Source organism: Phyllobates terribilis, unplaced genomic scaffold, assembly GCF_046119375.1.
Source record: "Phyllobates terribilis strain yellow unplaced genomic scaffold, ASM4611937v1 Scaffold_7__3_contigs__length_470593459, whole genome shotgun sequence".
Classification (NCBI taxonomy): Eukaryota; Metazoa; Chordata; class Amphibia; order Anura; family Dendrobatidae; genus Phyllobates; species Phyllobates terribilis.
The window spans coordinates 357,037,074-357,059,644 of NW_027362767.1; the positions used below are offsets into that span (position 1 = coordinate 357,037,074).

At 47.7% G+C, this 22,571-nt stretch overlaps 1 protein-coding gene across 1 annotated transcript in view; it reads right to left on the reverse strand.

Annotated features, from left to right (window-relative positions):
- The window catches only part of ADGRG4 (adhesion G protein-coupled receptor G4), a 167,086-nt gene extending 148,822 nt beyond the window's left edge, over nucleotides 1-18,264 (reverse strand). The window contains exon 1 of the mRNA XM_073641278.1: nucleotides 18,091-18,264. Within this exon, the coding sequence (XP_073497379.1) occupies nucleotides 18,091-18,136 (46 nt within the window). The 5' untranslated portion in view covers nucleotides 18,137-18,264. The remainder of the gene's footprint in view (nucleotides 1-18,090) is intronic.
- Between the last annotated feature and the right edge of the window lie 4,307 nt (nucleotides 18,265-22,571).

The following is a 22,571-nucleotide window of genomic DNA, read 5'->3' on the forward strand; positions in this document are numbered from 1 at the left end:
TTCTTGATGAGCTTCAAGAGGTAGTCACCGGAAATGGTCTTCCAACAATGTTGAAGGAGTTCCCAGAGATGCTTAGCACTTGTTGGCCCTTTTGCCTTCACTCTGCGGTCCAGCTCACCCCAAACCATCTCGATTGGGTTCAGGTCTGGTGAATGAAAAATAAATGATGGTCCAACTAAACGCAAACCGGATGGAATAGCATGCCGCTGCAAGATGCTGTGCTAACCATGCTGGTTCAGTATGCCTTCAATTTTGAATAAATCCCCAACAGTGTCACCAGCAAAGCACACCCACACCATCACACCTCCTCCTCCATGCTTCACGGTGGGAGCCAGGCATGTAGAGTCCATCCGTTCACCTTTTCTGCTTCGCACAAAGACATGGTGGTTGGAACCAAAGATCTCAAATTTGGACTTATCAGACAAAAGCACAGATTTCCACTGGTCTAATGTCCATTCCTTGTGTTCTTTAGCCCAAACAAGTCTCTTCTGCTTGTTGCCTGTCCTTAGCAGTGGTTTCCTAGCAGCTATTTTACCATGAAGGCCTGCTGCACAAAGTCTCCTCTTAACAGTTGTTGAAGACATATGTCTGCTGCTAGAACTCTGTGTGCCATTGACCTGGTCTCTAATCTGAGCTGCTGTTAACCTGCGATTTCTGAGGCTGGTGACTCGGAAAAACTTATCCTCAGAAGCAGAGGTGACTCTTGGTCTTCCTTTCCTGGGGCAGTCCTTGTTATGATCTGCAACAAGTACTAAGGAAAGATAGAGGAAAGCTGTCCCTACAGTAAGACTAAGCTGAATCCCTACGATGTAGCGGGCTGCCTGTTCCTAGTGAACAGACCCGCCTTAGTCCTCGGCTAGTCTGAACGAAGACCTATAGAATTAAGGGAGGGGTCACTAAAAGGACTAAGGACTGGGACAAAAATGGGACACCTCCTAAACAGAAGTTGTTGCAGAACACAAAAGACAAACTGACAAAAAGTACTAGAGGTCCCAGAGGACCAAGCGAACTGACAGAGATAGGCACCGAAGCACCAGGCTAGCAAAACAGTCAAACAACACCGAAGTCCAGCAAAGCCAGAAGGGCAGGACTGGAATATAAAGGCAAATGGTCACGAGACCGCAAAAAACAAGATAGAAAAAACTAACAGGAGGGTTCTAACAGTACCCCCTCTTTTATGAGGATCCTCCGGATCCTGCAGGCCCAGGCCTATCCGGAAACCTCCTGTGGAAAGCTTTAACAAGCCTAGGAGCAGAGACATCATCCGTCCTTACCCAGGAGTTGTCTTCGGGACCAAAACCCTTCCAGGAGACAAGATACTGTAATCTCCCTCTATGCCATCTAGAATTCAAGATACGAGAAATTTCAAATTCGCCGTCTTCCACCACAGGGGGAACTGTGACAGTGGCGTCCCTATCAGATACGTCAGCCTTTTTTAACAAGGAAACATGAAACACAGGATTAATCTTCCAGGAAGTAGGGACATCCAACCTAACAGCAGACGGGTTAACAACCTGAAGCACTTTAAATGGACCCACAAACTTAGGACCCAGTTTTTTAGAGGGAATCCTCAACCCCAGGTTCTTCGAGGACAACTAAATCATGTCACCCACAGTAAACAAAACCTCTTTACGTTTCCTGGCTAAATACTTCTTGGACTTCTTGTTAGCCTCTTGAAGGTTGCAACGTACATTAGTCCAAACTCTCTCCAAATCACCGGAAAAATTCTCCTCCTCCGGCACTTCCGAACCTAATTTGGAGAACGAACCAAAAGACGGATGTCTCCCAGTACAACAAAAAAAAGGAGAACACCCAGCAGAGGAGGATGCATGATTGTTAAGAGCAAATTCTGCGAGAGGCAGAAACTCAGACCACACCTCTTGTTTGTCTGCCACAAAACAAGGCAAAAACTGTTCAACATCCTGGTTCGTTCTTTCAGTCTGCCCATTAGACTCAGGATAATAACCAGACGAAAATGACAAATGGACTTCCAACCTGTCACAAAAAGCACGCCAAAAGCGAGCCACAAACTGAGGTCCTCTATCAGAAACAATATCTCTGGGAACGCCATGGAGTTTGACAATCTCCTTAACAAACGCCTTAGAGAGTGTCTTGGCGCAGGGCAGCTTAATGAATGGAACCAAGTGACACATCTTACTAAAACGGTCCCCGACCACCCAGATGACAGTAAAACCCTCGGACACAGGAAGATCAGTAATAAAATCCATTGTGAGATGCGTCCAAGGCGCACTAGGAACTTCCAGAGGGCAAAGCAACCCCGCAGCTGGAGTATGTGAATCCTTTGACCTAGCACACACAGTACACTGATACACCCACTTGATGACTTCCTTCTGCCATCCAGGCCACCAAAAACTGCGACTGATAAGTCTCTTAGTTTCCGAAATTCCTGGATGACCTGCCAACCGAGACTCATGACACTCCACAAACAAATCTCTCCTAAAGGCTCTAGGCACGAACAACCTCCCATGGGGAGTGTTAGATGGAGCATCATCTTAAGCTTTCAGAATCCCATTCTCCAAAACAGAGTCCAATGCCGCTATCACAACTCCTTTCTGTAAAATGCTCTCCTCCTCCTCGGCACCGACCGTAGGAGAGAAGCTGCGAGATAAAGCATCGGCTTTAACATTCTTAGTACCAGGGATATAGGTAACAGAAAAATGAAACCGAGAAAAAAAAAGTGCCCACCTAGCTTGATGTGCATTCAAGCGCTTGGCAGCATCCAGATAGATCAAATTCTTATGATCTGTGAAAACCTGAATAGGAAATCTAGCGCCTTCCAAAAAATGACGCCAATGTTCAAACGCAAGTTTAATAGCCAGCAACTCCCAATTTCCAACATCATAATTCAGTTCGGTTTCCGAAAATTTCCTCGAAAAGAAGGCACAAGGATGTACTCCACCCTTGTTCTCCTGAGACAAAACTGCTCCGACCCCCACTGATGAAGCATCAACCTCGACCAAAAAAAGGCTTGGTCTCATCAGGCTGTATAAGGATAGGGGCAGAACTGAACCTCTCTTTGAGATACTTAAACGCTTCAATGGCCTCAGTAGTCCACTGGGCCGTATTCGCACCTTTCCTGATGAGATCAGTTAGAGGTTTAACAATTACAGAAAAATTCTTAATGAATTTCCTGTAATAATTGGCAAAACCCCAAAATCTCTGTATAGATTTCAAACCAATAGGCCTAGGCCATTCCTGCACAGCCTGAACCTTAACAGGGTCCATCTAAAAGCCCTCGCTGGAGACAATGTAGCCCAAAAAACTAATTTTCTGCACAGCGAACTCACATTTCTCCAGTTTAGCAAAGAGTGAATTATCACTCAATAACTGCAAAACTTGACGTACACTCTGGCAATGGGACTCCAGATCTGGCGAATAAATCAAAATGTCATCCAAATACACAACCACATTCTTACCAATCAAAGGTCTCAGGATGTCACTGTAATGCACACGCCCGGACTGACTGGCGTGTGCGTGTTTAGTAGTTCCACTGGGCCATGAACCGGAGAGTGCCTGGAGGGGCGTAACTAAGTATCTGCCCGATTCGACCAAGGTCGCACGACGGCATACGACGCCAGTGCACCAGGGAGGAACCGAGCAGAGGGACCAGGGCCTACTCCAGGTCAGACTCTGGACACGGCTGTTGGCCCACACCGGGGAATACAGGAACTGGAAGGTAAGGCTGGAACACAGACTGGGGGTATAGGCAGACACGGCTGGTATGCAGACGGGTGGACGCTGGTAAGCACGACTGGTATGCAGACAGAGAGGTGCTGGCAGGTACGGCCGGAATGCAGGCAGGTGGATGCTGGTAAGCACGACTGGTATGCAGGCAGGGAGGTAGTGGCAGGCACGACAGGCTGGAGCACAGAGTGGATAGGACCCAGTACAGACTGGGACTTCCAGAACAGAACTGCAGATGCGGTGGACAAACACAGCAGGGTGAGACCGCCCGGAGCGGCGGGCAAGAGCAGAGCAAGACTGCTGGAGCAGCGAGCAAAGGGTCAGAGCAGAGCGAGGCTGCCGGAGCAGCGAGCAAAGGGTCAGAGCAGAGCGAGACTGTCGGAGCAGCGAGCAAAGGGTCAGAGCAGAGCGAGGCTGCCGGAGCTGCGAGCAAAGGGTCAGAGCAGAGCGAGACTGCCAGAGCAGCGAGCAAAGGGTCAGAGCAGAGCGAGACTGCCGGAGCAGTGAGCAAAGGGTCAGAGCAGAGCGAGACTGCCGGAGCAGTGAGCAAAAGGTTAGAGCAGAGCGAGACTGCTAGAGCAGTGAGCAAAGGGCAGAGCAGGCTAGAACCGCCGGAGCGGTGAGCAAGGCAGAGCAGGCTAGAACCGCCGGAGTGGTGTGCAAGGCAGAGCATTCTAGAACCGCAGGAGCGGTGGGCAAGGTGGAGCAGAGCGGAAACCGCAGGAGCAGTGAGCAAGGCGGAGCAGAGCGGAAACCGCAGGAGCGGTGAGCAAGGTGGAGCAGAGCGGAAACCGCAGAAGCGGTGAGCAAGGCGGAGCAGAGCGGAAACCGCAGGAGCGGTGAGCAAGGCGGAGCAGAGCGGAAACCGCAGGAGCGGTGAGCAAGGCGGAGCAGAGCGGACAGGGCTCTGTTCACACGGAACAGACAGGAAAGGAAAAGGCAGAACCAGATACACACTAGATACTTGCAATGAAGTAGCGAGTGGACACTAAACTCACAAACGAAAGTACAGCGACTACGAGTAGGAGTTAGGAGCAGGTACAGACACTGCAGAAAAAGGGAAGAGACGGACATATAAACAAAACAGGTAAAAGGTAGGAGAGTGTTCAGACAGGAACTGAGTGTTCGGACAGAAACCGACACTGCAGCGAGAGACAGGAGCGAGTCTGGGTATGCGGCCCCCAGAGAGGCGGGACGAACAGGCAAGGAGCGTGTTCAGACTGGCCTAGAAATACAGCCTCAGGAAGGCGGAAAGACAGGCAAACAAACACAGAAACAGATCTAGGTATGCAGCCCCTAGAAGGCAGGATGAACAGGCTAAGAGCGTGTTCAGACAGGTAGCAGGCTAGAGTGCACAGACAGGACACAGTTCAGATACGGGAACTGATACCGTAAGGCAGGGAACAGGAAAGGACCTGGCACGTCAGCGACCAAAGGCCAACTGACAGAACAAGATACTCAGGCAAGGATTCCAGGAAAGAGCTGGGTTAAATACCAGGTGACAGACAGCAATAGGCTGAGGACGCACAAGGGGTATGCCCGCAGCAGCTACAAGAAGCAGGAAGTGATCGGGCGCCGCCCTTAAGCAGAAGAAACAGAGGCAAGCAGACAGCATGGAGGAAAGCCAGAGTGATAGTCTGGACTGGAAATCAAGTGCGCGCTCTTGCAAAGTGGGAGATGGACCACTATGCAAGGATGCCGCCAGGTATGTTACAGTACCCCCCTCCCCTTACGCCCCCTCTTCTTCAGGCCTGCCAGAATCTTCTGCAGGGAATTCGAGGGCCAATCCTTCACTTCAAGGAGATCACTCCCACTGTCCACAGGAAAAACTGGTCTCATCTGGGTAGCTAGGATGCTACCTCCTATCCAGCCATCCTCAGCAACAGACGAAATGGGTGGAGTACCAGAAACAGCACACAAGGAAGTTTCTCTCCACATATTTTCAGGTGGCACCCCAGAGGGTACAGGAGACAACTGGAAGTCCTCCGCCGGGTTGGAGGGGGGCAGAAACTCGGGGGTAACCTCTGCTTCGGGGTACATCTTGTCAAGCTCACAGGAAGAAATGGGCGGGGTATCAGGTACAAGATGAAGAAAAGTCACTGTCCCTTTGTTATCTGGTGGTACCCCGGAGGATTCAGGAAACAACTGGAGGTCCTCCGCCGGGTCAGAAGAGTGCAGAGACTCGAGGGTAACCTCTGCTTCGGAGTACACTAGGTCAGACTCACTGGACGAAGCGGGTGAGGTATCAGGTGCCGAGTATAGGAAAGTCTCTGTCCATTCACTACCAGGTAGTACCCCGAAGGGTTCTGGAGACAACTGGAGGTCCTCCACCTGGTCGGAGGGGTATAGAGACTCGGGGGTAACTTCTGCTTCGGAGTACACTAGGTCGGACTCAATGGATGAAGCAGCTGAGGTATCAGGTACAGAGTGTAGGAAAGTATCTGTCCATTCACTACCAGGTAGCACCCCGAAGGGTTCTGGAGACGACTGGAGGTCCTCCGCCTGGTCGGAGGGGTGTAGAGACTCGGGGGTAACCTCTGCTTCGGAGTACACTAGGTCGGACTCACTGGATGAAGCAGCCGAGGTATCAGGTACAGAGTGTAGAAAAGTCTCTGTCCATTCGCTACCAGGTAGCACCCCGAAGGGTTCTGGAGACAACTGGAGGTCCTCCGCCTGGTCGGAGGGGTGTAGAGACTCGGGGGTAACTACCGCCTTGAGGTACCCATTGTCAAGCTCACAGGACGGAGCGGATGAAGTATCGGGTACCGGGTGTAGGGAAGTCTCTCTCCATTTGTCATCAAGTGGTATCCCGGAGGATTCAGGAGGCAACAGGGGGTCCTCTGCCAGGTAGTAGAGGTGCACAGACTCGGAGGTAATCACTGCTTCGGAGCACCCTTGGACAGGCTCACTGGTTAAAGTGGGTGAGGTATCAGATACCGGGTGCAGGAAGTCCTCCTGTGTGGATTCTAGGTGGGCAGTAGTCTCTTCGGGCAGGAGAACTGATGCGCTACCCATGCACATTACCCGTCGGGGCTGCTCCGGGATACAGGGAGATGAAGCTTCAGTAGGGACTTCAAGGTTGGGATCAGAAGGTCTTTGGGAGGACAGACCCTGGCGTGATGGCTTGCCTCTACGCCTAGCACGTCTGGACTGCCTCTTGAGGTTGGGAGAAGTATTCCGGGGAGCGTAGTCATCCTGTGTGGATTCTGGGTGGGCAGTAGTCTCTTCGGGCAGGAGGACTAGTGCGCTACCCACACACATCACCCATCGGGGCTGCTCCGGGACATTGGGAAGTGAAGCTTCAGCAGGGGTCTCCGGGTTAGGGTCATCGAAGACCATTAGAAAGGCCACCAGGAAGGCCTGAAGGTCCAGGAGGATAGGATCCTGTGCTTCCCATAGGGGGTTGATCCATTCCAAGGCATCACCCATTAGGTAAGACATCATGAATCCCACCTTAACCCGATCGGTGGGAAAACAAAGAGGGTAGAACTTGAAGTGTAGCATGCATTGCTCCACAAATGCACGACTCAGTCTTGGATCTCCATAGTACCGTGGCGGATCCGCAGGAACGAGTGCTGATAGATCCATCTGGACGGGTGCGAAATTCGCCTGGAACTCAGCTAAAGAAAAATGTTTTTTTATTATTTATTTATTTTTAATGCATGTATTCGCTGGAAAAAGTCTCAGAGAGCGAAGGCCGTGGGGCTCAACGGGAACCATGGCCTGAGCATGCTGTAATGCACACGCCCGGACTGACTGGCATGTGCGTGTTTAGTAGTTCCACTGGGCCATGAACCGGAGAGTGCCTGGAGGGGCGTAACTAAGTATCTGCCCGATCCAACCAAGGTCGCACGATGGCATACGACACCAGTGCACCAGGGAGGAACCGAGCAGAGGGACCAGGGTCTACTCCAGGTCAGACTCTGGACACGGCTGTTGGCCCACACCGGGGAATACAGGAACTGGAAGGTAAGGCTGGAACACAGACTGGGGGTATAGGCAGACACGGCTGGTATGCAGACGGGTGGACGCTGGTAAGCACGACTGGTATGCAGGCAGAGAGGTGCTGGCAGGTACGGCCGGAATGCAGGCAGGTGGATGCTGGTAAGCACGACTGGTATGCAGGCAGGGAGGTACTGGCAGGCACGACAGGCTGGAGCACAGAGTGGATAGGACCCAGTACAGAATGGGACTTCCAGAACAGAACCGCAGATGCGGTGGACAAACACAGCAGGGTGAGACCGCCCGGAGCGGCGGGCAAGAGCAGAGCAAGACTGCCGGAGCAGCGAGCAAAGGGTCAGAGCAGAGCGAGGCTGCTGGAGCAGTGAGCAAAGGGTCAGAGCAGAGCGAGGCTGCCGGAGCAGCGAGCAAAGGGTCAGAGCAGAGCGAGACTGCCGGAGCAGCGAGCAAAGGGTCAGAGCAGAGCGAAGCTAGAACCGCCGGAGCGGTGAGCAAGGCAGAGCAGGCTAGAACCGCAGGAGCGGTGGGCAAGGGGGAGCAGAGCGGAAACCGCAGGAGCGGTGAGCAAGGCGGAGCAGAGCGGAAACCGCAGGAGCGGTGAGCAAGGCGGAGCAGAGCGGAAACCGCAGGAGCGGTGAGCAAGGCGGAGCAGAGCGGAAACCGCAGGAGCGGTGAGCAAGGCGGAGCAGAGCGGAAACCGCAGGAGCGGTGAGCAAGGCGGAGCAGAGCGGAAACCGCAGGAGCGGTGAGCAAGGCGGAGCAGAGCGGAAACCGCAGGAGCGGTGAGCAAGGCGGAACAGAGCAGAAACCGCAGGAGCGGTGAGCAAGGCGGAGCAGAGCGGACAGGGCTCTGTTCACACGGAACAGACAAGAAGGGAAAAGGCAGAACCAGATACACACTAGATACTTGCAATGAAGTAGCGAGTGGACACTAAACTCACAAACGAAAGTACAGCGACTATGAGTAGGAGTTAGGAGCAGGTACAGACACTGCAGAAAGAGGGAAGGGATGGACATATAAACAAAACAGGTAAAAGGTAGGAGAGTGTTCAGACAGGAACTCAGTGTTCGGACAGAAACCGACACTGCTGCGAGAGACAGAAGCGAGTCTGGGTATGCGGCCCCCAGAGAGGCGGGACGAACAGGCAAGGAGCGTGTTCAGACTGGCCTAGAAATACAGCCTCAGGAAGGCGGAAAGACAGGCAAACAAACACAGAAACAGATCTAGGTATGCAGCCCCTAGAAGGCAGGATGAACAGGCTAAGAGCGTGTTCAGACAGGTAGCAGGCTAGAGTGTACAGACAGGACACAGTTCAGACACGGGAACTGATACCGTAAGGCAGGGAACAGGAAAGGACCTGGCACGTCAGCGACCAAAGGCCAACTGACAGAACAAGATGCTCAGGCAAGGATTCCAGGAAAGAGCTGGGTTAAATACCAAGTGACAGACAGCAATAGGCTGAGGACGCACAAGGGGTGTGCCCGCAGCAGCTACAAGAAGCAGGAAGTGATCGGGCGCCGCCCTTAAGCAGAAGAAACAGAGGCAAGCAGACAGAATGGAGGAAAGCCAGAGTGATAGTCTGGACTGGAAATCAAGTGCGCGCTCTTGCAAAGTGGGAGATGGACCACTATGCAAGGACGCCGCCAGGTATGTTACAGTCATTAATAAGGTTCTGAAAAAATGCAGGTGCATTGGTAAGACCAAAAAGCATCATCAGATTCTCAAAATGACCTACCGGAGTGTTAAAAGCAGTTTTCCATTCATCATCCTCCTTGACTTGTAACAAATTGTATGCCCCCGGGAGATCAATTTTGGAGAACCACTTGGCTCCCACTAACTGGTTAAACAAGTCAGGAATTAACGGCAATGGGTAGGAATTGCGTACGGTAATCTTATTAATTTCACGAAAATCCAGACATGGACGTAAACCGCCATCCTTTTTTTTAACAAAGAAGAATCCAACTGCCACAGGTGACTTAGAAGGTCTAATGTGACCAGCAGCCAGGCTAGTCTGTATGTACTCCTCCAAAGCCTTTCTTTCAGGGATAGTCAGATTAAACAAGCGACTTTTGGGAAGAGTAGCTCCAGGAACAAACTCAATGGCGCAATCATAATCCCTATGAGGAGGTAAAACTTGCGACTCCAATCCGAAAAAACCCTCCAAAAATCTTGAATAGGTACAGGTAATTCCCCTTTTTCCACAGCCGCAATGCGACCATTACAACATTTATCATAGCACTTCGGACTCCAAGACTTAATCACATTAGTAGACCAGTCCAATAAAGGATTGTGCAGTTTTAACCAAGGCAATCCTAGAACAACTGGAGAGGGCAAATTATCCAAAACAACCAAGTCCAAAATTTCTTGGTGAACTCCATTGATAGTGAGGGAAAATGTAGCAGTCTTGTGAGTAATACGTTTCAAATGAGTGTTATCAATTGCAACCACAGAAATAGGTGATGACAAAGGTTTGGATTTCAATTTAAGGTTTTCAAAAAACCCTATATCAATCACATTAAGTGTTGAACCACAATCCACAAATGCCTGAAATTCAATCAAATCTCCCTGCAGAGTAGCACTCCCAGAAAGAAATACTCCTGCAGAGCGTAAACAAGCTATACGGGCGTAACTGACCTTATTTTTTTTCTTTACTTAAACGACGCTCACAATACTTAATCAAATGGTCAGCTTTACCACAATAAAGACATAAACCCTCGGCGAATCTCCGGTCTCTTTCCTGAGAGTGGAGTGACATCGCCCCAACCTCCATTGGTTCTCCGCTGTCAGAGCAGATTTTCTGGGAACTCTGACCTGACGTTACAGGAGTTTTTACATCATTCACCCTGGACCTCAGTCTCCTGTCCACACGAACAGCTAACTGCATAGCTTCCTGCAGAGTCTCAGGTGCAGGGAATGCAATTAGCAAATCCTTAACCCTTTCACTCAGACCAGCAAGAAATAAAAATCTCAGCGCAGAATCATTCCATTTAACTTCTGAGGCCCATCTCCTGAAGTGTGTGCAATAATTTTCAACATCATCTGACCCCTGATTCAAACTTCTAAGTTCTGATTCAGCAGATGAGATTCGATCAGGATCGTCATATAATAGCCCCATAGCAGAAAAAAATTCTTCAACAGACCTTAAGCACGGATCATTAGGTTTGAGAGAAAAGGCCCACCCCTGTGGTTCTTTGCGCAAAAGTGACATAATAAAATCAATGCGCTGTGATTCATTAACAGAGGATCTTGGTCTCAAACGAAAATATAACAAACAAGCATTTTTAAAGGAAAAAAAATCTTGCTGTTTACCATAAAAAACATCAGGCAGTCCTACCTTGGGTTCGACGAAATGCGCTCCAGAACAGCTACTCACGTGTTGCTGGAGCTCGGCCACCTCCAGAGACAATCCCTGCAAGCGTTGAGTCAAATCCTGGACGGAAACCATACTGATCCCCGAATTACTTTCCTTTTAGTTTTTTTGGGCTGGACTTACTGTTATGATCTGCAACAAGTACTAAGGAAAGATAGGGGAAAGCTGTCCCTACAGTAAGACTAAGCTGAATCCCTACGATGTAGCGGGCTGCCTGTTCCTAGTGAACAGACCCGCCTTAGTCCTCGGCTAGTCTGAACGAAGATCTATAGAATTAAGGGAGGGGTCCCTAAAAGTATTAAGGACCGGGACAAAAATGGGACACCTCCTAAACAGAAGTTGTTGCAGAACACAAAAGACAAACTGACAAAAAGTACTAGAGGTCCCAGAGGACCAAGTGAACTGACAGAGATAGGCACCGAAGCACCAGGCTAGCAAAACAGTCAAACAACACTGAAGTCCAGCAAAGCCAGAAGGGCGGAGCTGGAATATAAAGGCAAATGGTCACGAGACCACAAAACGCAAGATAGAAAAAAACTAACAGGAGGGTTCTAACAGTCCTCATGTGAGTCAGTTTCTTTGTAGCACTTGATGGTTTTTTCAACTGCACTTGGGGACACTTTCAAAGTTTTCCCAATTTTTTCGCACTGACTGACCTTGATTTCTTAAAGTAATGATGGCCACTCATTTTTCTTTACTTGGCTACTTTTTTCTTGCCATAATACAAATTCTAACAGTCTATTCAGTAGGACTATCAGCTGTGTATCCACCAGACTTCTGCACAACACAACTGATGGTCCCAACCCCATTTATAAGGCAAGAAATCCCACTTATTAAACCAGACAGGGCACACCTGTGAAGTGAAAACCATTTCCGGTGACTACCTCTTGAAGCTCATCAAGAGAATGCCAAGAGTGTGCAAAGCAGTCATCAAAGCAAAAGGTGGCTACTTTGAAGAACCTATAATATAAGACATATTTTCAGTTGTTTCACACTTTTTTGTTAAGTATATAATTCCACATGTGTTAATTCATAGTTTTGATGCCTTCAGTGTGAATGTACAATTTTCATAATCATGAAAATACAGAAAAATCTTTAAATGAGAAGGTGTGTCCAAACTTTTGGTCTGTACTGTACTCACCCCAGTTCTGATGATAATCCAAGGTTTAAGCAATGTCCCACCAAATAACTTTATTTAGCTCCAAAAAGTATTCATTGATGTACAAAAATGCTTCAAAAAACACGTCAAAAACGCATTAAAAAACACCCAACGTTTTTTCTGCCGCCAAAGAGATGCAAAAACACTCTGCTTCAAATCCTGATCATGCGCACATACCCATATAGTTGTTTCTTTAAAATTCAATGTCAAATGTCCAGCTTTTCAGTGTGGACTATATATAGTGCACATCTGCTATTTGGTGGGGATTTTAACACTATTTATTCACTTGGCTTTAAAAATAGAGTTAAATTCAAAACATACGAAAATTTAAAACATCCAAGTATTAAAACTACAGCACACCTTGCAAAGCATGAGCTAGAAGAAGCATTGAAGGCGAAACCCCATGTCGGGCAGAGCAATTCTTGTCGCTGTTTTAATACTTGTACTCTGATTTTAACCCTGTTTTATGATTATGGTAAATAAATCTTATTAAAGTTCCTACCATACGGCAAGTGTGAACTACAGACAACTGCAGAAAATACTCTTCTGTGTGGATCCATGAGAGGTGGAGGTGTATATGAATACTAACTACTATGTACTGGTGCCAAATGCTTCCACATCCACAAGTCGTATTTTGTGGAGTGTAAAGTGTTTTTCCAGATGATGAGAGAAGAGCAAGTGTTTTGGTCCTTATGAGATTGAGACTGAATTTCAAAGCACCAACACTGATCGATGAGGTATTTAATAATTTGGAAATGATTAGTAACCAGTGGTTGTTTAGCAGTAATGTGCCTCGCTATATTGCAGTGTTTATAGTGGTTCCTTAATTAAATATATCTTTCTGTTTTGTATATTCTCCATTTTTAGTGTTTATTTTATGAGTAGATAACTTTGAACCAGACGTATCAGGAGAATAGGGGCCACAGTTCCCACTATGCTGAGCAATCTGGGAATAATAGTCACAAATTCTAGACCCTATAAACAGGAAGAGCTATTATTGGGGATGTAGATGCTCATTACTATATTGTTTTAACTTTTTTATTTCCAATGCACACAACTTAGAGGGGGCACTGATGGTGGAGGCCTTTGTACCATAATACCCATCACTTCATGTACCTTCTAAACAAAGCAGGAGTGAAGCAGCTATTATTTGGCTTCGTGGGAGCACTTGTAATTTATGTAAAGATGAGTTATAGTGAGGAATGTGTCCGTAATTCTCCATAAACCATAAATTTCCCTAACTCTCCCACTATATGTGGTTTCTTCTATAAGATAAGGATAGAATTTTTGTTGTTTCAAATGATGAGTTCTTAAAGGGAACCTGTCATCTGGTTTTAAGACCCTAAATTAACATCATCTATGTAAACCATCTGAAATGTTGATGACATCCATACCTTTGCATTAACAGTCTGTGCCTTCTTTTTCTAGAAATGAGCTCAAAAGTGCAAGGGCTGGTTTGCACTTACAGGTCTCTGGTTTCTCCAGCCTCTTTCTCCTCCCACAACCGGCCCCCAGTCTGTGACTGACAATGCACTTTTCTCTGTGACCTGCTCCCCAAGTTCTAAAAAAGGTAGCACAAGCGCAGTAAGGTCATGATGAAGTTGTGAGAACTGGACAATAGATCTGTGCATGTATCACCCCAGAGAATAACAGCGTCTGTGCCTGATATCGAGTGGGAGGAGCAGGTCACAGAGAAGAGTGACCTGTCAGTCACAGACAGGAGGCCGGCAGTGGGAGGAGAAAAAGGCCGGAGAAAGAGCTGTAGGTGCAAGCCAAACCTCAGCACTTACAAGCTCATTTGCATAAACATTCGCTAATGGATTCCTAGACAATGGGGGCACAGACTTATAATACAAGGTGTGAGGAGCTGGCCTTGTTCTAAAGACGGAGCACCAGTTATGTCAATCTTATTGTTGTGTTTTATTAGAGATTTGCTTGCTGTGTTTTCTTAAAGATCTGCTTGCTTGTCAGTTCAGCCTCTGGAATCAATGTTTCTATTCAGTGACAGTAAGCAGAGGAAGATGTGCAGGCTGGATCTCATGCATACATAAGGCCAGACCCAAGATTGGTAATCAGGTAAAGCAATCATTCCATTACTCTCGTGATTGTCTCACTGGCCTCAAGTCATTGTTCTTCCAGTCACTAGTCCCATTATGTGGATGGGGATAGTAGACCCAGTGGAGCCGTCACCACAGGGGGTCTCACATGCAGACTCAGGTGATGGAGCTCGGCCTGAGGAAAATACCTCCACCAATGCACAGTTAGCTTTAGGAGAGGGGTGTTTTCCGAGGACCGGGCTCAATTCCGGAGAGGCAGTTTGGTGTATTTAGGACACTGATGAAATGGAGGGGTTGTTGCTGGCTGGAGTGGGATATACGTGCTATGGTCGTGATATTCGTCATCTGGAGGAGCATGGGCTATGACTCCAGACTATACTAGCGGGAGATACAAAAGCTGTGGGCAAGCTAAAAGTTGGGAGATAGTGGGTATTGCCTGGTATGAGGGTAGTAAATGTAACATCCCTGGCGGCGTGCTGGCATGGCTTACCACCTCCCACCATGCAAGACCGCCATCTTACCTATCAGTCCTGGCTGCACACTTTGCTCCAGTATCCGCTGTGTGCACGTCTCTTGTCTGATTGCTTAGGGCGGCGGCGCGGTTACTGTCTGATTCTTATAGTTACTGTGTGCGCACTCCTAATGCATCCCCAGCCTATTGTTGTGAGTCACTGGATACTTAAACCCCCTCGACCCAGTAGAGAAACACTTTCTTTCAGTGTGTTCTGTGCAACTGAGTAGCCAGGTCCTGTCCTATATCTTGTCTGTTTCCGCCACCCTGGGGGCTGAGTACCCAGGCCTGTTACCTGTATCTGTGACTTCTAGTCTGTTTCACCACCCTGGGGGCTGTATGCCCAGGCCTGTTACCTGCATTTGTGACTTCTAGTCGGTTTCCGCCACCCTGGGGGCTGAGTTCCCAATGCTCGTTCCTGTATCTTGTTCCTGGTTCAGTTCCTGTCTGAACAGTGTCCTAGCCCATTACTTGTTTGTCTCTATGTTCGTATCTTCCTTTTTCCTGCAGTGTCTGAACCTGCACGTAACTCCAATTCGTTGTCTCTGTACTTCTGTTTGTGAGTTTAGCGTTCACTCGCTACTTCATTGTAAGTACCTTGTGTTTTTTTGCTCTGCTCTGCTTGTCTACCGCACATGCGGGTTTTGCTCTGCTTCGCTTGTCTACCACACCTGCGGGTTTTGCTCTGCTTTGCTTGTCTACCGCACCTGCGAGTTTTGCTCTGCTCTGCTTGTCTACCGCACCTGCGGGTTTTGCTCTGCTCTGCTTGTCTACCACACCTGTGGGTTTTGCTCTGCTCTGATTGTCTACCGCACCTGCAGGTTTTGCTCTGCTCTGCTTGTCTACCGCACCTGCGGGTTCTGCTGTGCTCTGCTTGTCTACCGCACCTGCGGGTTTTGCTCTGCTCTGCATGTTTACCGCACCTGCGGGTTGTGCTCTGCTTTGCTTGTCTACCGCACCTGCGGGTTTTGCTCTGCTCTGCTTGTCTACCGTACCTGCGGGTTTTGCTCTGCTCTGCTTGTCTAACGCATCTGCGGGTTTTGCTCTGCTCTGCTTGTGTACCGCACCTGCGGGTTTTGCTCTGCTCTGCTTGTTTACCTCACCTGCGGGTTTTGCTCTGCTTTGCTTGTCTACCGCACCTGCGGGCTTTGATCTGCTCTGCTTGTCTACCGCACCTGCGGGTTTTGCTCTGCTTTGCTTGTCTACCGCACTTGCGGGTTTTGCTCTGCTCTGCTTGTCTACCGCACTTGCGGGTTTTGCTCTGCTCTGCTTGTCTACCACACCTGCGGGTTTTGCTCTGCTCTGCTTGTCTACCGTACCTGCGGGTTTTGCTCTCCTCTGCTCGTTTACCGCACCTGCAGGTTTTGCTCTGCTCTGCTTGTCTGCCGCACCTGCGCCTCTGTTCCTGTATCCCAGTCTGTACTGGTCCCTATCCTGCCTGCGTTCCTACCTGCCAGTACCCACCTGTCTGCATACCAGCCGTGCCTGCCAGTACCCACCTGTCTGCATACCAGCCGTGCCTGCCAGTACCCACCTGTCTGCATACCAGCCGTGCCTGCTAGTACCCACCTGTCAGTATGCCAGCCTAACTTGCCTGTTCCTGCATTCCCCGGTGTGGGTCAACAACTGTGACCTGGAGTAGCACCTGGTCCCTCTGCTCGGTTCCTCCCTGGTTCACGGAGTCGACTGAGCCTCCGTGCGACCTTGGTCGGACCAAGTTGATTCTTAGTCACGCCCCTCCAGGCACTCCTCGGTTCATGGTCCAGTGGGATCACTAACCATGCTCACGCCAGTCAGTCCGGGTGTGTGCGTAACAGTAAAACTATCGGTCCCAGGGTGGGATCTTGTGGACTGGGGACATTGCATTGTGACCATCTACCCGGAATTGCTGTAAGACAGTGGACATAAGGAATAAAAATAGTTACATTGTTAACCTGCCTAGGTGATTATTACAACCCACAACCTCAAATCTTCACACAAGGATATAGATTTAATCAATATTTCAGATACTTTACATAGATGATGTTACTTTATAGGGTCTAAAAACCTGCTGACAAGTTCTCTTTAAGCACTTTTGGACACTTCAGTGGGGTATTTCCATCCTTGAAGATGTTTACCGGATTAAATTTGAAGGGTACTTGTCAGCAAAAAAAAAACGGTATTTACCTGCAGACATACAGTAGTAGTAATCTAAAGATAAATACAGTTTTAAACATTTTCAGTAGCCTAATTGTAAGAGCAGCTACAGGGAGAAAATGAAGTTATATTATCCCTGCAGCTGCTCACTTTCAATCAAGTTCCCTTTTCTAAAGCTTATAGGATATGGACACCTTCAAAGCCATTTTTTACGTAGTAAATGCATATATTTAGGGCTAAGAATCATTTTCTAAACTGGATTTCACTAAAAAATGTTGCACCTTTTGGGAAAGGTGGATTCTATAAGTGAAATTGTGCTGTCCAGTTGATTCTTTCTCTGAAAATAAAAGAAATAAAATCATTACTCTTCCCATGACATTATTACATCTAATGGGCACCACCACTCCATACAACCTTTCTCCACTGCAGATGCGCCTGTAGTAAGAAGACAAGAGACCCTGTAGAACAATCTGTCAATTGAGTCCAAGCGATCAGAACTCCACCATTCTAACATTTATCACCTATCCTATTGGGTTGCTTCATATATCACGCAGTTACAAAAGCATTTGTGCTATTAAATATATATGTTGTCCATGAAGTTGTTTTTTTTTCACAACACTGGTGACAGATGTGGATTAGCCTTGCTTTTATGATATACCATATTAATAAATCAGAACTTTTATTTTGTGTTTTCCGTTTGATGCCTATGTATATAGTCATCATTACTTTCATTACTTTGGAACCAGTTAAACTTCTCTGAGATTCTAAAGGAACACTCTAGCTACAATATATCATTTTTATACTAATAGAAATTTATTTTCTGCCAGCTGCCATTTTAGACCAGGGAGAGGATGATTAAAATTATTTAATGGGATTACAGATAAAAACTTTAGAAAACTTCTTACCCCATGGTCAACTTTATCTCAATCTCATAGTTCTCTTGTGGTATACAAAAAGTTGAGGTAGGGCCTAAGTGGGAAAGTTTAACGTAGACAAATTTGTGCTACATGGGTCAATATGATATATACTGTATACATATTAGTTTAGACTGATACATTGATCTGAATAATCTATCGTTATGACATACATTCAAGACTTCAAAATTCGTTATTTAAGTGTCCTCGTGGAAAGTAGTAAGAAGCCAATAATGAGGTATAAAAAGACCTACAAAACAAGTCATAAAACAAATACCTGCATAGGTCTTCAGGTTATCATGATCTGTCGAGTAGTCGATCATAAAAGCAGACCCCAGAAAAGGAATATTGAAGCCTGTAGACTTTACACCAGCTCAGCTCTATAAGAATGCAGGAAGATGAACACTATGTGGACTATGATCTTTTTGACATGACTGTTTGTTGAGAGTGGATTTATGGTCTGTAACAACTGATAAAAAGACATTTAGTTTGAAGTGTAATGAGTGGGTGGTGGCTGAAAGTTTCTGAAAGTGGCCATAGTCACAGAGGATTCTCTGCAATCAGATGAATGTTGTAATACACTAACTTTCATGCATACTGTTGCGCAACTTTATCATGTATTCATCAAAGTTACCCTACCGTTTTGTGGTTCCAGCTCCCATGCAGGCCTATGTGTCTCCATGGTTACAGACAAACTATGTATGTAATTTGAGCCTGTAATACTTCCTTTCATCTGTCCTCTACTTTTTGCTATGCTAATTTGGTAGGCTAGCATTAAAAGGTTTGTTTGTAGTCTGTAATCATGGGGACACTTAGGTCTGCATTAGAGCTGTGGGCACTTAAAGAGTACTTATCTATGCCGATGTATGGCTGCCTTTTTTTAAGAAATCAATGTGCCGCCACAGACTAAGGATTTTTCTAAATATAACTTATTACCAAAAGTGTTCAAAAGTCTCCCTAATCCCCCCAATAGGACCCAACTTTCTAGCAGAAATCAGGTCCAAACTTTTGGGTTGTGGGTCTCGTCATCCAGATTGGGTACATACTGGTGACAGGTACTCTTTGTGCACAAAACAGTAGGATATTTTTCATCTAGACATATCTACAAGTTCCATTTTTTTAGATGTTTCAAAGGTGACTAAGCCAACTACTAGATAAGTAATAAATATTTTGGAGACAATTCTTAGTAGATCTTTAAGTGATCACCATTATTTCATCAAGCAAAGCATAAATCAATAGTACAGACACATACGAAAGTTTGTAATAAATCTTATTGGAGGAATCTGCTTTTTTCTCTTCTAATAAGCCACTTCTCCTGCTCCCCATGCCTTCTGAACTCGCCATACACTTTGATACAAAGACAAAAAAATGCAGCTCTTAGGCTAAGTGCCCACGTTGCGGAACTGAAGCATATTTTTTACGCTTCTCCCTGGCGGGAAAATCTCATGCGGATTTTACATGCGGTTTTCCCGCCAGGTAGAAGCGTTTGTGAGGCGTCTTTGCAGCGTCTTTGCATGCATTTCCGCATGCGGGTTATCAAGCACTTCTCCAAGTGATTTAAGCATCACTTGGAAAAGTGCTTGACAACTTGTTCACACTATATAAATCCATGCAACCGGCATGGATTTATATAGTGTGACCAAGTAATAGTTAAAAAAAAAAGAATCAGAATGGTAAAAAATAAAGTTTATACTCACTTTCCGATGCATTCTCTGCCCCGTCCGGAGTCTTGAGTGGCTCACGCTGTTGTGTGCAGGACCTGCGGTGACGTCATTGAGTCATGTGATGGGTCACATGACTCAATGACGTGGCAGGTCCTGCACACAACAGCGCGACGGCGGGAAAACACCGGGAAGACATCAGAAGATAAGTATAAACTTTATTTTTTCTTTTTTTTACAGGTTCTTTGGTACCCAGGTCTGGATGAGAGTCTCCTCTCATCCAGACTTGGGTACCATCCGCACATTGATTCCGCTGCGCTTCCGCAAAATTAATGAACATGCTGCGGATTTTTGACCGCAGCATATACGCTGCGGAAAAATCCGTAGCATGGGCACTGACATTGCGGAATGCCATTGGGGACCATGGGGTGCGGATATACATGCGTTTTACAAGCGTTTACGCTGCGGAAATTCCGCAGCATATACGCCTGTAATACGCAACGTGGGCACGCAGCCTAATAGTCTTGGTCACAGTAGAGAAGTGTCAAGTTAAAAAGCATACTGAAGTCGGCACAGTGATAAACCAGGCGGACACAAACAGATCGAGCTGCAACATTCAGCAAATGTATTTCACTTAAGTGATGGATTTACAGCCACACAGCTCAGTACTTTTATTTAATTTCTTACATGCTGCTGCTTTTGCCATGTGCTACAAAGAGATAGAAGACCAGGAGTCCACCTCTCTGTGTGTGCTCTGTCTGGAAAATATCATAGCAGCTAATCTCCCCACAGCAGCGCAGAGACAACTGAAAATTGAAGTTTGCAGAGGAGGAAACTGGTGAAAATGCCAGATACAAGTCATAAAGTGGCCAGAAATGGTTATATTTCTCATGTACACAAACATATAATAGCTTACTTTGAAAAGCTACCTTAAAGGGAACCTGACAGCTGAAACATGCTGACTGATCCACGGGCAGCATGTATCAGACAGTGTCTGCATGATTCCAGACATATATGGCGGCAGACCACGCGACTGCTATGGGGCCCGTGAGCTGGGGGGGGCCCATAGCAGTCCAGGGGCGGACATACCGCTGCTGGTGCAGCAGTGCCGGGGGATCTGCCGGTGCAGCGTCTCCCTGCTCGTGGGGGGCAGGGAGTGATCCCTGCAGATCCGCTGCTGACAGGACGGAATGGCAGCGGAGCTGCAGAGATCCATCCTCTGCTTCCTGCCCGCCGCTTCCTCCCTCACACAGGCACGCTCTGCTTGATGACGTCATCATGCAGCGCGGGCCTGTGTGAGGGAGGAAATTGCAGACAACAAGGATGCTGCGGCCTGCGGGGGAACGGGCAGAGAGGTAAGTGCTTTTTATTTTTAGTTTTAGTTTTACTGACACGCTGGGGAGAGCAATAATGGGGCTGATGGGGCTGGAGAGAGCAATAATGGGGCTGGGGAGAGCAATGGTGGAGCTGGTGGGGCTGGGGAGAGCAATCGTGGGGCTGATGGGGCTGGGGAGAGCAATAGTGGGGCTGATGGGGCTGGGGAGAGCAATGGTGGGGCTGGGAAGAGCAGTGATGCTGCAGCTTGCGGGGGAACGGGCAGAGAGGTAAGTGTTTTTTTTTTTACTGAAACGCTGGGGAGAGCAATAATGGGGCTGATTGGGCTGGAGAGAGCAATAGTGGGGCTGATGGGGCTGGGGAGAGCAATCGTGTGGCTGATGGGGCTGGGGAGAGCAATAGTGGGGCTGATGGGGCTGGGGAGAGCGCTGATGGGCCTGGGGAGAGCAATGGTGGGGCTGGGAAGAGCAGTGATGGGGCTGATGGGGCGGGGAGAGCAATGATGGGAATTAGTAGACCAATGATGGGGATGGAGAGAGCAATGACGGGTTGCTGGGAGAGAGCAATGATGGAGGTGCTGGGAGAGTAATGACAGGGGTTGCTGGGAGAGAACAATGAAGGGGGTGCTCAGAGAAAGCAATGACGGGGGTGCAGGGAGAGAGCAATAATGGGGGTGCTGGGAGAGAGCAATGATGGGGGTGCTGGGAGGGAGCAATGAGGGGGTGCTGGGAGAGAGCAATGATAGTGGTGCTGGGACAGAGCAATGATGGGGGTGCTGGGAGAGAGCAATGATAGTGGTGCTGGGACAGAGCAATGATGGGGGTGCTGGGAGAGCAATGACAGGGGTGCTGGAACAGAGCAATGTTGGGGGTGCTGGTAGAGAGCAATGAAGAGAGGTGCTGGGACACAGCAATGACGGGGGTGTTGGGAGAGAGCAATGATGGAGGTGCTGGGACAGAGCAATGATGGGGGTGCTTGTATATTTTCCGTGTGCACATAGCCTTACAGTTAATTGGGGAGAGTCACAGAGACCGAATAATTTATATTATTGGCAGGTGGAGATTATAGTTAATGGGGGGCACAGTGCTTCTTATCACTTTATATTTTGATTACTAAGTGGCTAATAGTATATTAATGGGGGGTTACAGATCTCTATTCAGGGGCGCAGTGCGGGGGAGACACATGTATATATACAATATATGTGACCTTGTTATTTTCTAGGCTGGAGATCATCGTGACAAGACGAGTCGTGGCTGGGAGATATCGACATGAAGGTCTGACCAGATGGAGAAGAAGCAGCAGAAACCGGCTCTGATCAGATGAGACGTCAGCGGTAAGTGCCTGGATGTAAATATTATTCTGTATCTGCACTGTGTGACTTGGAGTGATAATGTTACATATAAAATCCCTTAGGCTGCATTCTCACATTTGTGTGCATTGTCAGATTTTTTATCGGATGGTCCATGGACTTGTAGAGTTTTATAGATCCATTCACACATCCATGAAAATCACGGATCTGGGAATGAGATCTGTGAGGGTCAGAGAATGTCCTGTTCTGATCCGATTTTGAGGATTAGAATAGGACATGCTCAATGCATCTGTAAAACAGGGCAGCACACAGACACTGCACACAGATGCAGGAATGCAGCCTTATTATGTATACCACAGTCCCTTAGTACATAGTGTACTCACTTATTATGTGTAGCATACGCCCTTAGTATATAGTGTACTCACTTATTATGTATAGCGCAGTCCTTAGTTA